Here is a 20062-nt window from a genome sequence, read left to right as displayed (position 1 = left end):
TCTAAAAAACTTTTTTTGCCTATCTAATTTTTTCATGTTTTTACCGTAACTTTTTCAATTTTTTGCATGTTTTTCACATTTTCTGCTATAAAATTGAACCATTATCATTTAAATTGTAAATAAATGCGTAGAGGCATAGTCTGGGGCACTAGAAAAATTACTGCATACTTCTTTTTACTTAAAATATAGGAAATGTTAGTAAAAAACACAGCCAAAGTTGACCCCTAAAATAATTACATTTTTAGAAACATTGGCAAAGTCACATCAAACAAGTCAAACTTCCAACCCTAATATTTTCCAAAATTTTAAAAGTTCTTCTTTCTAATGCTTTTTGAAGATCAAAAATTGGTTGAAAAATGGATTTTTGGCGATTTTTTAAATCGAAGCCCGTCTAGAGGCGGGGTTGGGTTGTAGAGGGTTAATCATAACTTTGCAACTATTTGAGCAAAGACTTTCTACAGGTTGCATTTTATAGAAAACTGTCCAAGGAATTCGATAAAAATAAAATTTTAACCCTTAAATGACCACTAATATTATATTTTAACGTTTTAAGTATTAAAAATCAGTTTTGACCAATTCCTTATGTTTTTATTTGTTTTATTTTATCACCATCGTGTTCCCTGGACAATTTTACATAATAATCAATGTAGAGCTCAAACTAAAATGAACTATTGGCGAGATACAGCGATTTTACTGAAAAAAGTTTGATTATGCGCTGCACTCTGTCCTATGAATTAAAATTCAAAATAAGTTTCTCACATATAAAAACAGAACTATGCGGGAATCATCCCTTTTTGTTGAAAAGTACACCATGGTGTACTTCCAAGTGCTGCGCAAAATCATACTTTTTTCAGTAAAATCGCTGTATCTCGCCAATAGTTCATTTTAGTTTGAAGTCTACATTGATTATTATGTAAAATTGTCCGGGGAATACGATGGTGTTAAAATAAATCAAATAAAAATATAAGGAATAGGTCAAAATTAAATTTAATACTAAAAACGTTAAAATATAATTTTAGTGAGCATTTAAGGGTTAACATTTTATTTTATCGAATTCCTTGGACAAATTTCTATAAAATGCAACCTGTAGAAAGCCTTTTGCTCAAGTATTTGCAAAGTTATGATTAAAAAAAAAGTTTTTTAGAAAATCGTCAAAAAAGAGGGCGGTGCCAAAAATAGAGGGATGGTCAGATCAGAACCAAATTTGGGATTTCTGTCAACTATCAATAGATGAACGTTCCCTCCAAGTTTGGTCCAAATCGGTGAATGTCGAGTCCAAAAGTGTACTCAGTTGAGATGGAATGACCCGTATGTATTCTAAAATTGAAATAACAACACAATATATTAATAAAAATGTAATGCAAGATTACTTTTTGCATCAAGTCTCCATAAAGTTTCGGCAGCTGTCCATTGAAAAAAAAAAGAAATGCACTGAAACCCCGATGGTTGGACCACTATTAAAGTAGACATTAGATACACATTTTACATTTTTATGTAAAATCAAAATATACAAAACCCACTTGATAGTAAAAGAGAAGAAATAATATAATACATATATTAAAAAAACTGTCGGTCGCAATATTCAACTGATTTATTTTTAAGAAATAATAAGGAATTCTTTATTTATTGCAAGCTCTGCAAAGGAAAAAAAAATGAAACACCCAATTATTTGTCTAAAGAAAATAATTTATTAACATATAAAAATGGTAAATATTGTAACTCATACAATTAATTATAATGTTAGTTCATACAAGAAGACAATAAAAGTAATTTCAAACCGTTTCACCACAAAAGTAAGAAAACCATACACTAACTAATACTAAATTTTGTTATAACTTGTCAAACATTCCGAAGCAACTAGTATTCTTAAACTTAAATTGTTTGTATAAACTAACTAAAAAAAGAACAATAGTATGTAGACAATACACTCGATAACACTGTTGTGAGATTCTTGCTCTGTGGACCGACCGGAAGCCAAACAGCAAATTACGTACGGAATAATTTCATTCGAATCATTTTTACGCGAAAAGTGCGTGCTGGCTAAGCTTAGCCAAGACGCAAACCACGTCGGCGGCGGCGAAAAGCTTCCCCGAAAACACTGAAATAAATACGTCCACAGGTTCGATTAAGTACTGTGCGTGAAAAAATGGGGGTTTGTTGATGGTGGAAGCACTTTGAGAACTTGGTAACATAAAATTAAACTTGAGTGTTAAAGTATGCAAAACGAAGCGGTGTGTGTGATGCAACGATTGTGTGTATGTTTGGGCGTGGCTGTGTGATTTGCTGCGTATAAAAGTGTGCGAATTCGTTTGTGGGTAATGTTTCCCGCCTTTTCTAAACCGCATTTAGCTTGTTTGCGGCTCACTTTGTGCTTGTTCGCTTAGGTTTGCTTTATTTTTTTAATCTATCGACTTGGATTGATTTAAACACTCCTTAACAATTAGATTGATTGTTATTTCTTTTGTTTGTTTGCGTTTTAACCTTATTTTGCGTTTCTATAAAATGACGTGTTCGTTACTTTTGTCAACTTTTACTTGCGTATCTGCGTTTTTTTTGGGTTGTTTGTGTTTTTTACTGTGCTCGCACTACCGGGAAGAGATTGGATAGGAAAAAACGAACGAGAACAATAGAAAGAGGAAGGTTTTGCTTTGTTTCTAGGAGTTGTAGAAGGAAGAAGGTGTTAGGAACAGATGGGAAGAGTGAGAAGTGACTGAAAACCGCTTTGCGAGGGAAGAAACCCAACAACAACAACAACGACGGCGACGACGCCAACAACAACGGTCATAAAAACGGAACACGGGCCGACGGACCTGCCGGAGTAGGAGAAGGAGCAGGGTGGGCAGAATCGCACCGGCGGCGGTGGCGGCGGCGACGGAGGACAGGAAATCTTATTTTTTGCTCCGGAACGGGTTCCCGGTGGACTCGAGCAGGGAGCTGATCTTGGCCGCGGCTTGCTTGTTCACCACGCTGTCGGTGGCCTTTTCGAGGGCCTGCTTGAGCAGCTTCTTCGAGGCGGCAATTTCGGTGGCACTGTACGTGGGCGATTTTGGCGGTGGCGCCGGCAGGTGCATGTACAGCGGGTCCCGCAGCCGGCGCAGGTCGTGCTCGATTTCGGCGATCTGTCGCTTCACGTCGTTGTACTCGGCCAGGTTGATGCCGGCCTTCTTGGCGGACTTGTGCAGCGTGATCAGGTGCTGGCGGTCCTTGACGTCCGGGAGGATGTATTCCTGAGGGTGGGAAGAAAAAAATATGTTTGAAACGATATTTTCATACAAAGTTCAAGGTAGTTGTGTCGTGACTCGTGGCGTTACGTTGACGTAACGTGACGTTCTTAAAAATGTTATCCAACCCCTCGATTGGAATAATCAACTATATTTTATTTTCTCACTTTTAAAATCAAATTCAAGTTTTGCGACTTGTCTGTGAAATAAAAAAAAAATGCATTTTTTAAACATTTCATCACCGTCATTTTGGCCGAAATCTTGGTTATAAAAAATCTAAATAATTATAGGGTAGTACAGTCCAGAGTCCAGATAACAGTCGTGCCTCGGTTTAGCACCGCATATGGGGGATGCAAAACTTTTGGGATTTTGACTATATGGGAGACATCGATTATAATCCTATTTTCATATATGAAAATCATCCTAACATTTAAAAAATATAGTGTTTTAGAATTGGGATGATGCCAGTTAGCGATTGCTATTATAATAACATTAAAAATTTCACAAAAATACGTATTTTTCCATGCATTTTTTTCTTTAAAAAGAAAACTCAAAATTATTGTTAATGAAATATGAGTATCAAATGATCGGGATTTTTCATACATTTCGAAAGTAATACAACTCATTTTTGAAAATACTCCAAATTTTCACAAAACTACATATTTTCGAAAAAAAACTTTAAAATTTATACAATACAGTTCAGACTCGATTATCCGAAGGCCTCGAAAAAATTTCACTTCGGATAATCGAATCACGAAAAAAACATTTTTTTTCGCTTAAATTAAATTTGTACCAGCCTAAGACAACAACAAAAAATCTTTGTCGTAGTTTGATTATCCGAAGTGAAATTTATCCAAGGCCTTCGGATAATACGATTAGCCAATCTTTCGAAGTAATCCTGGAGAGTGCCTTAGGTTAGATGACGCCTAGCTCTCTTCTTGTCATTTATTAACATTTGTAGTGCGCCATTGCATCGGAACGCATTGAAACATCACAAGCGTTAAAGCGGCCAGGTCTACTGCGTAAAGCCGTATCGCATAGACATGATTCGTTTGAAGCGGGTTGAGTTTGAGCACGGAATGTTCGAAAAAAAAAAAATCAAATCATTTTTAAGAAGCAAAGTCAATTTACATTTTTTTTGATACATTTTTTCAAGATATGGCTACTTTTAGGTACACAGCTAAAAAAGTAGTAATCCAGCTGCGTGTAAAAGGCCTGGGTGTAAAATAAATATTGCATTATTTTATGCAATTTTATGTGATTTTACACCCTGAAATATGTAGTCCATCAGAATGGGAAACCTTCTTGACTGAAATGTCAAGCTCATATATGCGTTTATCCTTTCAACTTTCTATAGGTCTGATGGCCGAGTGGGCTAAGGCGCCAGTCCTTACTGTTGGTGCTAAGTTTTGAGTCCCATTGGTTGCAACTTTTTATTGTGTTTGCAAAAAATGTTTATGCACTGCACAGAAAAAAAAAATCGTGGTAATATTACATCTGGGAAGGGGTACATCTTTTATGTCATAAAAAAGGTGTAATTTTACCTCTGTAAATGTGTAATTTTACCACTTTTCTGGTGTAATGTCACTTTTTCAGTCTAAAATGAGGTAATATTACATCATAAAAGAGGTAATATTCAACCTTCCAAAATTACAGCTTCCAAATTTACATTATTTTTTTCTGTGTGTGCATGCTTTTGTATGCGATTTTACCATCGGTTTTTTTGCTGTGTATACATTTCGATTTCTTTTCGTTTGTTTGCATTTTAAAAATACTTCATGAATGAAAGGCCAATCTGAATTTGTTTGACGAGCTAACAAAATTTCTTACAATATTCTTAAGGAGATTTTGAAAATAGGGCAATTCATTTCTGAGATACAACCTCACAATGAATACGAACCGATGAAGATGAGTTTATTTCTACACTCAAAGGTAAAATATATCTCAAAAACTGAAACAGTGGATTTGCTGCAGAAAATGTCACATTTTATAACATTTTTTGCAGCAAGCCCGTAGATCATTTTTGCCCGCGTGTAAACATTTCTGCGATCTGCAGTTCTCACCAACACATATAGTGCTGGCCCGTCCCTGAGCAACACTTCAGAGAGAAGATTATGTTGGTGCTCTTTTAATCTCATTTCATCAGGCGTCCATGGCGCGGTGGTAGCGTGTCGGATCAATAACCAAGGAGTTGGTGGTTAAATTCTCGTTATGTAAAGGTTTTTTTTGTGAAATACAATCAAAAAGCTGTCGGTAATGTCGATAATTGTCGGTAACGGGCAAAAATGTCATACCCCTATATCGCAAAAAAAAAAAATTAGGACGGTTTTCTTGCAGATAATGATATATTTTCATGCCGCCATGTATCACAATCATGCGACCGCCGGTTGGGTGTAAGTGTTACCTAATTAGCCTGTAATTTTCTACTACCGATATCTTGGAAACTATTTATCCGGTTTTCAATGTTGAAAAATGAAAAAAAATCCGAAGGTAAATTTAGTTCTGCTTCAAAGATATATTTTTAATGCTTTTTTTCCATGTTTTGATATTTTCAAAAAAAAAAATACGATTTTTTCAAAAAGAGATGTCTTTTTCAGTCACCTTTTAGAAAAAAATCGAAAATAAAAAAAAAACTATTTCTGGAATATTTTTTTGTGATTTTAAATAAAAATAATCTGGTTTTTTCCGTGTATCATTCTTTCCGAAAAGTTCTAATCATAACTTACAACTTTGCCCAAGACACCAAACCGATGAGAAAATCCCTTTTCAAGATACAGAATTTCAAACATTTACATACCCATTTTGTTAACCAGCCCCAAAAAATGGTGCAAAATTGTTTTTTTTTTACATATGGACGAAGTTTCATAAAAATCAAAAAATGAAAATTCAATAATCTCGAAAAAAGGAAAATTATAGAGAACTTTAAAAATCAAGACTAACATTTAAAAAGGGCCAAACATTCAATATCACGCACTTTTGAAATGTTAGTCTTGATTTAGAAATAATTAAAATATTGTTTTCAAAAAGATTGGAAAATTAGTTGCTGAGATATCGACGTTAGAAAATGGTGAGTTGTTTGGGTGAGACTTAGAAAACATCAGTTTTCCTGTTTTTAAATCTTTGCATGGATCTCAGCAACTAAGGGTCGTGTCAATCAAGTTCAAAAAAGCAAAATATAGCGAATTTTCTCAGCTTTTCAAAAATATTTTTTTCAAAAGTGTGCAAACATGGGCACTTATTTAAAAAAAACTGCGAATATATTCAAAAAAGTCACCTAAAAATGGTTATAGCATGAAAATGGTGCACTTTATTAAAATTTCACTGAAGTACTTTTTGATAGAAAATTAGATTATATAGCGAAAAATGAATTTGACAAATTTTTGCTACCAATATTTCGATTTATTAAAAAAAACGGTATTAATTCATAAATTCATAACTCGGTCAAAGATTTTTTGCAAATTCTGGAAATAAAAAAAAAATTGTGTTTTTTTTTTGCAAATCAAGTTTTAGTGACAAAAAGTGAAATTAAAAATCATCCAAGTTAATTTAACCGTGTATATATTTTTTCAGTATAGATCGATTAAAAAATTCCTTCAAAAGATACAGATTTTTGAATTTTCATACATCATTTTTGTATGGACAGCTGCCAAATTTGTATGGATAATTATATGGACAAACTAATGATGCAAAATGCTGGCTTCTTTGAGCGTACCGAAGGCACCAAAAAAGTTTCAGCCGGATTAAAAAACACCAAAATTTAAATTAATAAAAAAAGACCGATTTCGTAGAGAATTGCTCAGTTCCACCTTAACCGCATTTCAACCCTAAAACTCACCTGCTTGGTCAGCACAAAGTACGCGTACGCGGCCATCGCCGTGCCGTAGGTGACAAAGTACGTCACCGGTTCCATAATGTCCCACGAGTACTCCCACCAGGTGAGCCGCGCCAGCACCCCAAACTGCACCGACATCAGCCCGAGGCCCACCCAGGTCAGGTAGCTCGTCCGGCGGGTGGCCTGCTGGTCCAGTTCGCCCTTTTTCTAAAAAAAGTTTGCGAGGGGAAAAATGTGAGGTTTTTGAGGTGGGGGCATTGTTTGTTATATTAAACGGATGTGTTACCACTTCCAGCGGTCCGAGCTTGACGTTGAGCTCCTCCAGCTTGCTGTTCAGTTCACGCTCCTTCCGGATTTGGTGCTCGCCGACGTTGAGGGTCTCGTAAAGCTGGAACAAGAAAAGAGAGGAAATGTTTAAGATATTTTAAAGCTCTGAAGTTCGGGCTACATTCGCTGAACTCTCTCTCTCGAAAGATCGCAATCACGGTTGGAATTAATTCCCGCCATAATTTGAAATACGCAATCCACTTCATTCCCCAACAAGGTGATGATGACGCCGACGTCGACGAGGATAAAGTTTTTTGCGCCATTTCTTCGTCAAAATCCGTCTTTTTGTTGTGGGTTAATCGTTCTTTCCTCACAAGTTTCTACCCGTAGGAACGCTCGGAAAATGAGCAGAAATTTAGAGAAGAAAGGAAATAAATGCTAATTTTAATTTTTCTTCATTTGCAAAGGGTCTGACTGGCGGAGAAAAAGTTCTGGAGGGAGAAATTTACACAGCAAATATTGGGCAAAACAAACAAAAGTAGGGGTGATGAAGAAAGGGCGTTGAAAGGGGATCCTTTTCAAGTGTTTAGGGGAGATAGTGTTGATTGTAACGATTGTTATCAACTGAGTTCGGGATACGATGAAGGGGAGTTGACAATACTTTTCATAAGATTTAGGAAAAAAATAATTTGAACTAGATGAGGGGTGTGGAAATGTCGGAATTAAAATGGCGACCAAGTTGATAATTCTGATTATACAGTCAAAATTATGAAATGGGTTCAGTCTGTTGGAATTTGATTTGGTTCATTAAATATGAATCATTATGGGTACAGAAACGTACACGGATAGAAATCTTGTAAGCATATTCGGTAACTCTATGTTGTCAAAATCGAAAACAGTGTTGTTCGAAATCGGAAAAAAAATTGTTGGCGATTTTGGAAACCTTTCAATGAATTCAATTCAATATCATAGAGTTACCGGATTAGTTTGCAAGATTTATATCCGTGTAGGGATGCAGATTTGTGGATTTAAGACTGGTTTAAAGTAGTCGTTTTGGCAATGAAAATTTAAGCTATTTTACGAAATAAGGTTTTCAGAGTATTTTAATTGGCGAAATTCTCGCAGGCAAGAATTAGAGCTATTTACATTTAGTTTTAAATGATTTTTTTGCCTTTCTTACTAAAGAAAGGTATAGGTTTTACTTTAAGGTTGGACGTCATTTCCAGCTTCGTAAATATGTCGATTCAGCATGAATTTTAATCCGAAAAATCGCTAAAAAATCACACTGCATCAATTTTCGACGCTCTATCGATTCACCTTGACAGAACTCGTCTATCTCGAACCCTCGAATTTTGAGAAAATAAATTCCATTGAGGTCGAGTGATGTTCGTATGTGGTAAAATTTTGCAAAATTTTGTGTCGCGCCGTTCTCAGCTCCCATAAATCCGATTTCGATTCTTCTAAATGCAGATGAAAGCTAGTGTGCTGAACCTGGGCGAGTTGCCGCGCAAATTTCGAATTATCCATCTGTTTTCGGATGCGGCCAGACTTTTCAACAAAATACACAGTTTTCAAATGAAAATATGGTCCATTTTTTTCATGTTCATATCTTGCATTTATCTCAAAAACTGCATTTTTCGAGCTCTACAACCTCCCAAATTTTCATCCAGATTCATAATATGGTTCTGGAGTTAGAACCGTTTGATTAACCTACCATAAGAAAGAAAAAAACCCTAAAAAAAGGTAAAAGCCCACCTGGTGACATTCGCCAACATTTTTCATTTCTGATTTTATCCAAAATTTCTTGCTACATTCATAGTACAGACCATGAGTGGGCATCTGAAACAAATTCGACATCGATCGGCAATTCCGATCAATTTTTAGAACGATTTACTTTTTGCCTTTCTTACTAAAGAAAGGTATAGGTTTTACTTTAAGCCAGGACGTCATTTCCAGCTTCGTAAATATGTCGATTCAGCATGAATTTTAATCCGAAAAATCGCTAAAAAATCGACAAGTTGTCAAGTTGAGCTTCGAATACTGGCGCGAGAATGCTGGCGCATATGTTTCGGCTCGACTTATACTCGTTCGTAGTAGCTTGTCTACCGATGTTTCCTTCAACATGTAAGATATCGTAGCTTTTCGGTTTCTTTGATCTGTCCGTTTTTGCATAACTGTCCAATGGTTATGCAAAAACTTTTTTGACATAGGACATTCATCCGGGTACAAACAATTTGTTTCCCGTGTGCTCCTCAAATCGCCTTTAAGTAGGCTTCATTTGTCGTGTCGTTTTATTAAACAGAGTTCATTGGATTCCAATAGGAACTTTCGAAGCTTCTAAGCTTTATATCGTTTTCAAAGTTTTCAATGCTCGCGACGCCAATGGCGATTGAGTGTGTAGTGGTGCGGTTGTAAAAATATCTATCTCTGACTCTCTCACTGTGCGGTTAACTCGGTTTTGCTTTGCGCCTGCTTTGTTCGGTTTTTGGGCTCGTACCAAAACTAGAAAACCAAAACCGCGGTGTGTGCTAGCGTTTGTCATAAACGCTTGTTTGATTAAGAATTTGTACGATTAAAAATATTCTATTGGTGAAAATTGCGTTTTCAATTTCTTTTAGAAAACACATCATTAATAATACCTTGCTTTCATCATAAGATTTTTTGTATCAAGTCGATGTTGTGAATTGAAAGAAGTTAAATTCTTTAGTAAGAAAGGCTCTATCTCACCCCTGGTGGGATTAAATCGGGTTTTAAATAGAAATTGTTTTTTTTTTAATTGAAATTGGTATAACATTTAGCAAAGCAGAGCATGATAAAAATCAGGCTAAAAGCAAGAAAAAATGTAAACAAAGGTTGTTGCGACTACTACGCGAAATTTTTGGTAGCAATTAAAAATTAAGATTATAAATCAAATACGTACGGAATGGTATGGAATCATACTGGCCGTGGTAGAGAAGTGTTCAAAGTACCTCAAGAAGATAAATAAAATTATGAAAGGTTTTAAAAGTTAGTTTACTATAGTTAAGATAATGTTGATGAATAGCATTATTTAAATCATCTCAAAGTGTCATGATTTTCTCATAGAACATGATTTTGAATTGAAAAACGAATTGTATTTTTGGATTCTTTGAACAATTTTCCGCTAGTAGAAAGTAAAATAAATTTGTAAATAATAAATATTATGTGTTTTGAAACATCATTCATAAAAATTTCCAGATTTATAGGCATTTTCTGTTGAACAAATATCATATAAAATGTGAAAACTTCAGATTTTTGCTTTAAATTTAGTTTTAAATTCAATATTAATCGATAATATTAAAAACAAAAAAAAAAGTTTTAACGAATTATAGGCAAAATTATGACTTTGAAACAATTTTACCTAAAATTTATATGTTTTTTATTAAAATCGCACATTAACTTAGTTAACTCAATATAAACATTGTTTTTTTTTTCCTTGAAAACTATATAAGCAACCTAAGTGATAGTACATTTGACTTAAAAATAAAGTTTGAACACCTTATATTTTAATTTAACAACAAAAAAAACTATGACTAGCGACGTCACCCCGGAATTCAAGCGAAGAATTTTTAACGTCATTTTTTTAAACACTGTTGAATAAACTTTTTTTCAAAAATGTTGTATGGACCGTGTGTGGGCTACCCCAGTACATGTTTTAAAAATCATAATCTTGAGAAAAACCTTACCTGTTGGAAAATATTCCAAAAACAAATTGAAATCCTATCAAAATCACCACTGTTTATGGTACACACAAAAAAAACTAGTGCAAGATGGACGAATAGAATAAGTTAAAAAAAATCCGAAAACTTCGGGAATAAAACAAAACTTGATATTTTATTGAAATAAATAAAATGACTATTAAACCCATAATGAATGCACTTTGGATGAGACAAACTTGGAGCTTGAACAAAATATAATTCATAGAAAGTTTATAAAATAGAAAATAAGCCTACCGTTAGTGGGGGTGACATTGGGTCTGAGGGGTGAGATTGGGTCAAAGTGATTTTTTACGGATTTCACCATTTCTCAGATTCTTCTCAATGAAACTGAATTCTGCTAAAAGGGTTGTGTAGGGGACATCTTAAGATGACTTCGCTGAAAAAACCTCGTTCCTAGAACAAATTCTGTTATTTTGGCAGATGTCCAAAATGGGGGTACGTTTTTAACCAAAAATGACCTCTCAAAAAAATCGTTTTTCTAATATTTTTGTTAGAATTGCTCGAAAACTACCCAAATGATTGAAAATCTCCACTTCAAACATTGTAGCGTGTCAATACGATTTCCTCGAACAAGAAACACTGTTGGATGAGTTGTATTTACCATATCGTTGCATTTGAGCATCATTTAAGTTTCATTTGACCCAATGTCACCCCCTCTAAGGGGTGAGATTGGGTCAATTTTCAAACTATTGGGATCTAAGGTAGTGTTCATCAAAATCCACCATATTTTGGGAAAATGTTAGTAAACTATCTAAGAGCAAATCTACGTTGAATGATTTTCAATGTTATTTAAATTGTTTTTGTTATTAATAAATTACGAGAGGGGTACCATTTTTTGACCCATAGTCACCCCCACTGACGGCACACAGAAAAAAATATGGTAATATTCATCCTAAAATGGCGACAGATTTTGTGTCTAAAAAAAATTAATTTTACCCCAGAAAATGATGAATTTTCATCAGTTTTTGATGATTGTTCATCAGGTTTACATTTTTACACATTTTTTATTTAATATTACTCAAAAATAATATTCAACCTACCAAATTTTCAACATTCCAAAATTCAACTTTTTTTCTGTATAATTTTAACTTAGTGTTTAGTCCAAATTCTACAAACTTTTCATTAATAAATTGATGAATTTAAGCCTTTTTTGTCTAATAATATATTTCAGCATCATTTTTTAAACAATTAAATACAATCATACAATTTTTACGGTAAATCATTTGGTGGATTTATTGGGAAATATTCATATTGGTCAAAATCAAATATTGGTTTTCTTTTGGCTTATATATTCCTAAACTCATTAATAATTACTCTTTTTTAACGATACACTTTTGCACCAAGATTTTTGTTACAGACTTTTTAGTATCTGAACAATTCTCTGAGATTTCGGTCATTTATTTTTTTGAATTTTTTAATCTGGCTAAACTTTTTTGGTGCCTTTGGTATGCCCAATGAAGCCATTTTACATAATTAGTTTGTCCATATAAATTTCCATATAAATTTGGCAGCTGTCCATACAAATGATATGTGAAAATTCAAAAATCTGTACCTTTTAAAGGAATTTTTGGATCGATTTGTTGTCTTCGGCAAAGTTGAATGTATGGATATAAACTACACTGAAAAAAATGATACACGGTAATTTTTTTTTGTGATTTTTAGTTTCACTTTCAAAACTTGATTTGCAAAAATCAATCAATGCTGATTTTTCTTCACATTTCGAAATATTGGTAGCAAAAATTTTTCAACTTCATTTTTCGATGTAAAATCAAATTTGCAAATCAAAATGCTTTAATGAAATTTTGGTAAAGTGCACCGTTTTCGAGTTATAGCCATTTTTAGGTGACTTTCGCAGTTATTCATTTTTAAAAATTAGTGCCCATGTTAGCCCACTTTTGAAAAAAATATTTAGCTCTATATTGCGCATTTTGCACTTTACTAGAGTCTTGCGCAGTTATTTTCATCACAGTAACTTTTTATCACAGTGATTTTTCATCACAGATGTGTCGTTTCCAAGGGTTGTCAAGGTATGTAAACTGTTTATGTTTTGATTTCTATTTTTGGAATGTCGGGCCATGTTACTAAAATTCTACTCATCCATTGTGTTTCAGGACCAAATCTGAAGAGGAACGGAACAGATTCATTGGAAGTGCAAGACAGTTTTGTGGGACTTAAGTGTGTGGAATAGTTGAACACTCAAAAAACTTCACTTTCTTGGCTTTTTAGCTTTGGCGATGGCGGGTTTTCCCACCTACGATCTCCAGTCTTTGTTGCCGGATGTAGCTTCTAAACTGCGGCCTTGAGGCTGTCTTCGGCTTAGACTTCCGTGCCGGATGTGGATGGACGACCAGCTGTTGAATTCGTTTCACGCAGAAATCTTCCTTCCTTGTTGAATCGGCAGCCCCAGCGTCTGATCCGAGCGTGCTGAGAGGGCGGGCGTGCCCTCCTTGGCGTTGGAGGCGAGTGGCTTCTGGGTATTCGTCCTTGACGTTGACGGCGCCATGAGGTGCTCTTATAACGGTTGGATGTAGGCAAATGCCATACAGGACTTACACTGTCCAGGCCGATAAAACCGAAACGGACGCGCGCTCGCGAAATCTCCGGGTTCCATCTTTTGTGCGGTCATTGATGATCAACACACCGAGGATCACGTCTTATCCATTATGATACCAGGTTGGAGAAGTCCCCTCACTACTGCAGTATACTGATGTGAAGAGTTAAATGTAGTTCGTCATGGATTATGACCAACGGTTACAGGAAAATATGTATTTAAATCGGAAAAATAAAAGGAGAATGAATAAATTCCTGTTGGCAAAATCATTAAGTCTACTGAAAGTATTCCATAGATTGGCACAAAATTGGACATTAAAATATAAACGGTTCTTCTTCAGTACATTATATGATCTTTATAAAACATTTAAAACTGTCTAGGTAATTAAATTCATTTAGACAATTTACGAAACGATCAGAATTCAAATTTTAATAACTTCCGGTAATTGAATGTTCAGGCCAAAGGTTGAATATGGCATCAATTGAGCCTTTCTAGAAAAAAATAAAAAAATAAAAAGTAATCTCAAAAGTTCCAACTTCTAGAATCGAGCCAAGAACCTTTAACAGACCATCTCAATGACTTAACTGCCTCGGCCACCACAGCTTGGTGACTAGATTGGGGTCAGAAGTCGATGCATTGCACTTGTTTTGTTTTGATGGTGTGATAGAAATTTAGTTTGCCAACTGTGATGAAAATAATCCCGCAGCACTCTACTGAGGTGCAAAGTGCGCAAAGTTGACAGTTCTCAGTCATGCAAGGCAGTGTGATGAAAAAATCTAGGCCTAGCACGATTGACACAAAACTCTAGAAATTGCTGCAAGGCGCAATATTTTGCTTTTTTCAACTTTGTTGATACGACCCTTAGTTGCTGAGTTTGCCATGCAAATATAAAAAAAAAACAAGAAAATTGATGTTTTCTAAGTCCACCAAAATAACCCACCATTTTCTAATGTCGATATCTCAGCAAGTACTGTTCCGATTTTCAATGTTAAAATATGAAACATTCGTGAAATTTTCCGATCTTTTCGAGAACAACATTTTCATTGTTTTAAATCAAGACTAACATTTCAAAAGGGCTAACATTCAATATAACGCCGTTTTGAAATGTAAAAAAATTAAGTTGAAAAATCTTTGCGACCAATATTTTGATTTAAAAAAAATCCTTATTGATTCGAAAATTCATAACTCGGTCAAAGATTTTTTGAACAAAATGGAAATTTCTGAAAAGTTTGCATTTGTTGTCCCCTATAACATACAAAAAAATATAAAAAATGAAAAATAGTTTTTTTTGCAAATCAAATTATAGTTAGTTTAGTTTTCCATCAAAAGATACAAATTTATGAATTTTCATACAGCATTTTTTATGGACAGCTGCCAAATTTGTATGGAAAATTATATGAACGAACGAATGATGCAAATTGGTTTCTTTGGGTATACCAAAGGCACAAAAAAGTTTCAGCCGGATAAAAAATACAAAAAAATAAATAAAAAAAAGGCCGATTTCGTAGAGAATTGCATTGTCAGAAAAATGTGTAATTTCACCTCTAAAAATATGTAATTTCGCCACTTTTCTGGTGTCATGCCGCTTTTTCAGTCTAAATTGAGGTAAAATTACATCATCCTTCCAAATTTACACCATTTTTTACTGTGTAACTAATATAAACTCACCTGTGCAACCAACGCCTGCACGTCGCCCAGTCTGGTGAGTTCCTCTGAGGTAATTTTTTCACGTTTCGGTGGTGTCACATAGTATTGTCTGTCGTTGAGGCTCAACCTAGAAAAAAGGAAAAATGGAAACAAATTTTAGTTTTTTCCTGAATCAAGCAGCAACAAAATTTATATTTCACGATATTGTAAATTTCCTCCTCTCAAAATCCAATCATCCAGTGACGAATTCGATTAGCTAATCGCGCACGTTCTCCGCTGGCAGCACCATCAGTAACGGAAATTAGTTTTTCCGTCGCAATCAGGCACGGGGCTCCGCAGTCGAAAATCACGGCAAATTTGCATAAATTTTCAAACTGTTATTGGGGCGATATTTCGACTGAACAATTTTAGTCGGACTCACTAATTTGTCCAACTCTTGCGTTTGACTCGAAACATTCGTCCAAATAGAGAAATAATTCTGCTCGTCCACTTAGTCCTGATTTGCATAAAACACGATATTTCACGTCAACTTAGCACACCCAAAAGAAGACAAACTATTTTGGGACACCATCTCTCTCGCTCTTGCTCTGAACAAGTCGTTGCAACCGAAATAAATACATAATGGAAAGGCGAGGAAAACTTTTCGCCATTTTTACTGTCTTTATGCACACTTTTTGGCGAAGGGAAAAGTTTGCATTCTGTTTCGTCTTTATCGCGTTTGTTTTACGAGGTTGGATCCACAAAAATTGGTGGCAAAAATTGAATTATGACCATTTTCCACACATTTTCCAAGAATTGCTGAAGCGAGAGAGGGAAAGTCGACGCGAAAAGTTTTTGTAATGCTTTCGTTGGTGGAGTGTTATTTTGCATCGCTTCTTTTTTGTAAGAAGTAACCGTGCTGGAGGTACAAAGACCACCCCAGGAGGAACGAGTTTGTTGAACAAGTTGAGTAAATTTTCGTGAATTGTTCTGAGCAGGGAGGGGGAAATGCATGTTTTGGCGATGTAGTGTTGAAAGGATTAGAAGGTTATTCAGAAGTTTTGCTGACGTTTTCACCTCGAAAGGTGTGTTTTCGAGGATGTTTAGTACTCTTTTCAAACAAACCTGTACTTTTTAAAGGGAGGTGGGCAAAATCGCTCTTTTTTAGGAGCCGCTCAATTTCGTTCGCTCATTAATAAGAGCCGCTCTTTTGAACGGCTCTTTCGCTTTTTTTTTTTTTTCAAAATTTGGATAAAAAGGTTTTTTTTTAAAAGAATCATGTTATTTTATAAGTCTGGAGTTTTTTGTGAAAAGGTCCAATAAACCAAATTTTCAGTTTTTGCTTTTTTGATGTTTTTTAACACCCCTGACTCAAGACACCCAAAAAGCAAAAACTGGAAATTTGGTTTATTGGACCTTTTAAAAAAAACTCCAGAAGTTATTTCACAATGGACTTGCATAAATTTATTTGATAAAAAAATAAAACTGAAGATTAGTGGTGGGCAAAATCGCTCTTTTTTAGGAGCCGCTCAATTTCGTTCGCTCATTAAAAAGAGCAGCCCTTTTGAACGGCTTTTTCGCTCTTTTTCAAAATTTGGATAAAAAGGTTATTTTTAAGAATGTTGTGATTTTAAAGTTATTTCAGATTGGAATTTTATAAATCATTTGCGTTTACTTTTGTCAAAATTGAACTTATGCTGACATTTTATTTGAAGAAAATATTCTGCAAACTCTTTTCTAAATTCTGATTTATTCGATGAAGTCTATAAACGCTGAAGTTTAATCAGGCAAGAGAGTTATTTTTTTCCATAATCTCTTAGCTATTTAGTAGATTTTTGCTATGCTATGCAATTTTAAATGCACAAATTTGTATTCGGATAATACATTAATGTACGATCAGTTATTAAAAAAAGTTTTTTAATTTTGTTTAAAAAATCGTTTACTTTTTGAATTTCAAAGAAAAGTAGGAAACTGAAAATGAGTTTGAAAAATTTTAAGAGGTGTTCGGCAGCAATGCTATTTTGGGATTATTTTTTATAAGCACGTATTTTTCAATTTAGAATTGTATTTTCAATTCTAAAAACAAATTTTATGATGCAATTTGTTCGAAATACAATAAATTATATTTATAAAAAGTTTAAAAATCATTCTATCTTGGAACGGTTCTTTCTAAAGACCGGAGTTTAAAAAAGAACCGCGGTTCTTTTTTTGTGAGCCATGGTTCATTCGCTCTTTTTAGTGAACCGGCTCTTTGAGCGGCTCGCGTTTTTTGCCCACCTCACATTCGAGTAATTAATGGCATCCAAACTTAAATCTAGGATTTTGAACAAATTGCTATTGATTTTAAAATTGCGTTTATTTCTGCAATAATGGAACTAATGCTAATATTTTATTTGGAGAAAATATTCTGTGTTTTTTTTTCAAAATCTCTAAACTATTTAGTAAATTTCTGGTAATATTTTACAAAGTATGCAATTTGAAATGCTCAAATTTGTATTCCGGTAATACTTCAATACACAATCAGTTGCACAATGATTTTTTTTTCATTTCGTTTAGAAAATCATAAATTTATGGGATTAATTTTTATTGGCATTAAAATGTTTGAAATTGAATTTTCAATTCTCATAAGCTAATTTAATGCTACTTTTTTTGGAAATTCATTAAATTATATTTATAACAAAAATCATGCCATCTTGAAACGGTTCTTCCAAAAGACCGGAGATTTAAAAATAACGTGGTTTTTTTTTGTGAGCAATGGTTCGTTCGCTCTTTTCAGTGAACCGGCTCTTTGAGCGGCTCGCTCTTTTTTGCCCACCTCTATGTTAAGAGAACACATTTTTTTCATAATAAAAATACTAAAAATATTGAAAATACAAAAAATACTAAAAATACTAAAAATACTAAAATACTAAAAATACTAAAAATACTAAAAATACTAAAAATACTAAAAATACTAAAAATACTAAAAATACTAAAAATACTAAAAATACTAAAAATACTAAAAATACTAAAAATACTAAAAATACTAAAAATACTAAAAATACTAAAAATACTAAAAATACTAAAAATACTAAAAATATTAAAAATACTAAAAATACTAAAAATACTAAAAATACTAAAAATACTAAAAATACTAAAAATACTAAAAATACTAAAAATACTAAAAATACTAAAAATACTAAAAATACTAAAAATACTAAAAATACTAAAAATACTAAAAATACTAAAAATACTAAAAATACTAAAAATACTAAAAATACTAAAAATACTAAAAATACTAAAAATACTAAAAATACTAAAAATACTAAAAATACTAAAAATACTAAAAATACTAAAAATACTAAAAATACTAAAAATGAGCAATTCTCTACGAAATCGGTCTTTTTTCTTCAATTTTAATTTTTGTATTTTTTAATCCGGCTGAAACTTTTTTGGTGCCTTCGGTATGCCCAAAGAAGCCATTTTGCATCATTAGTTTGTCCATATAATTTTCCATACAAATTCGGCAGCTGTCCATACAAAATGATGTATGAAAATTCAAAAATCTGTATCTTTTGAAGGAATTTTTGATCGATTTGGTGTCTTCGGCAAAGTTGTAGGTATGGATACGGACTACACTGGAAAAAATAATACACGGTAAAAAAAATTTGGTGATTTTTTTATTTAACTTTTTATCACTAAAACTTGATTTACAAAAAAACACTATTTTTAATTTTTTTTATTTTTTGATATGTTTTAGAAGACATAAAATGCCAACTTTTCAGAAATTTCAGGTTGTGCAAAAATCACTGACCGAGTTATGAATTTTAATCAATACTGATTTTTCAAAAATCGAAATTTTGGTCGTAAAATTTTTCAACTTCATTTTTCGATGTAAAATCAAATTTGCAATCAAAAGTACTTTACTAAAATTTTGATAAAGTGCACCGTTTTCAAGTTATAGCCATATTTAAGTGACTTTTTGAAAATAGTCGCAGTTTTTCATTTTTAAATTAGTGCACATGTTTGCCCAGTTTTGAAAAAATATTTTTGAAAAGCTGAGAAAATTCTCTATATTTTGCTTATTCGGACTATGTTGATACGACCTTTAGTTGCTGAGATATTGCAATGCAAAGGTTTAAAACAGGAAAATTGATGTTTTCTAAGTTTCACCCAAACAACCCACCATTTTCTATCGTCAATATCTCAGCAACTAATGCTCCGATTTTCAATGTTAATATATGAAACAATTGTGAAATTTTCCGATCTTTTCGAAAAAAATATTTTTGGAATTTTCAAATCAAGACAAACATTTTAAAAGGGCGTAATATTGAATGTTTGGCCTTTGTGAAATGTTAGTCTTGATTTGAAAATTCCAAAAAAAATTTTTTCGAAGAGATCGAAAAATTTCACAAATGTTTCATATATTAACATTGAAAATCGGACCATTAGTTGCTGAGATATTGACGATAGAAAATGGTGGGTTGTTTGGGTGAAACTTAGAAAACATCAATTTTCCTGTTTTTAAACCTTTGCATTGCAATATCTCAGCAACTAAAGGTCGTATCAACAAAGTCCAAATAAGCAAAATATAGAGAATTTTCTCAGCTTTTCAAAATATTTTTTCAAAACTGGGCAAACATGTGCACTAATTTAAAAATGAAAACTGCGACTATTTTCAAAAAGTCACTTAAATATGGCTATAACTTGAAAACGGTGCACTTTATCAAAATTTCAGTAAAGTACATTTTGATTGCAAATTTGATTTTACATCGAAAAATGAAGTTGAAAAATTTTTACGACCAAAATTTCGATTTTTGAAAAATCAGTATTGATTTAAAAATTCATA

The 20062-nt window shown here is 33.3% G+C and overlaps 1 protein-coding gene across 4 annotated transcripts in view; it reads right to left on the bottom strand.

Annotated features, from left to right (window-relative positions):
* Positions 1–2394: 2394 nt before the first annotated feature.
* LOC6053063 (calcium uniporter protein, mitochondrial) overlaps positions 2395–20062 on the bottom strand; it is a 249056-nt gene continuing 231388 nt past the window's right edge. For all 4 annotated transcript variants that reach the window (XM_038265288.1, XM_038265289.1, XM_038265291.1 and 1 more), the window contains exons 5-8: positions 15277–15382; positions 7340–7441; positions 7057–7260; positions 2395–3227 (exon numbers count right to left, since the gene is read on the bottom strand). In XM_038265288.1, the coding sequence (XP_038121216.1) occupies positions 2889–3227; positions 7057–7260; positions 7340–7441; positions 15277–15382 (751 nt within the window). In that variant the 3' untranslated portion in view covers positions 2395–2888. The remainder of the gene's footprint in view (positions 3228–7056; positions 7261–7339; positions 7442–15276; positions 15383–20062) is intronic.

The sequence above is a fragment of the Culex quinquefasciatus genome, chromosome 3 (genome assembly GCF_015732765.1).
Source record: "Culex quinquefasciatus strain JHB chromosome 3, VPISU_Cqui_1.0_pri_paternal, whole genome shotgun sequence".
Taxonomy (NCBI): domain Eukaryota; kingdom Metazoa; phylum Arthropoda; class Insecta; order Diptera; family Culicidae; genus Culex; species Culex quinquefasciatus.
The sequence above is the reverse complement of the archived record's forward strand: the minus strand, read 5'-3'. Positions and strand labels throughout refer to the sequence as shown.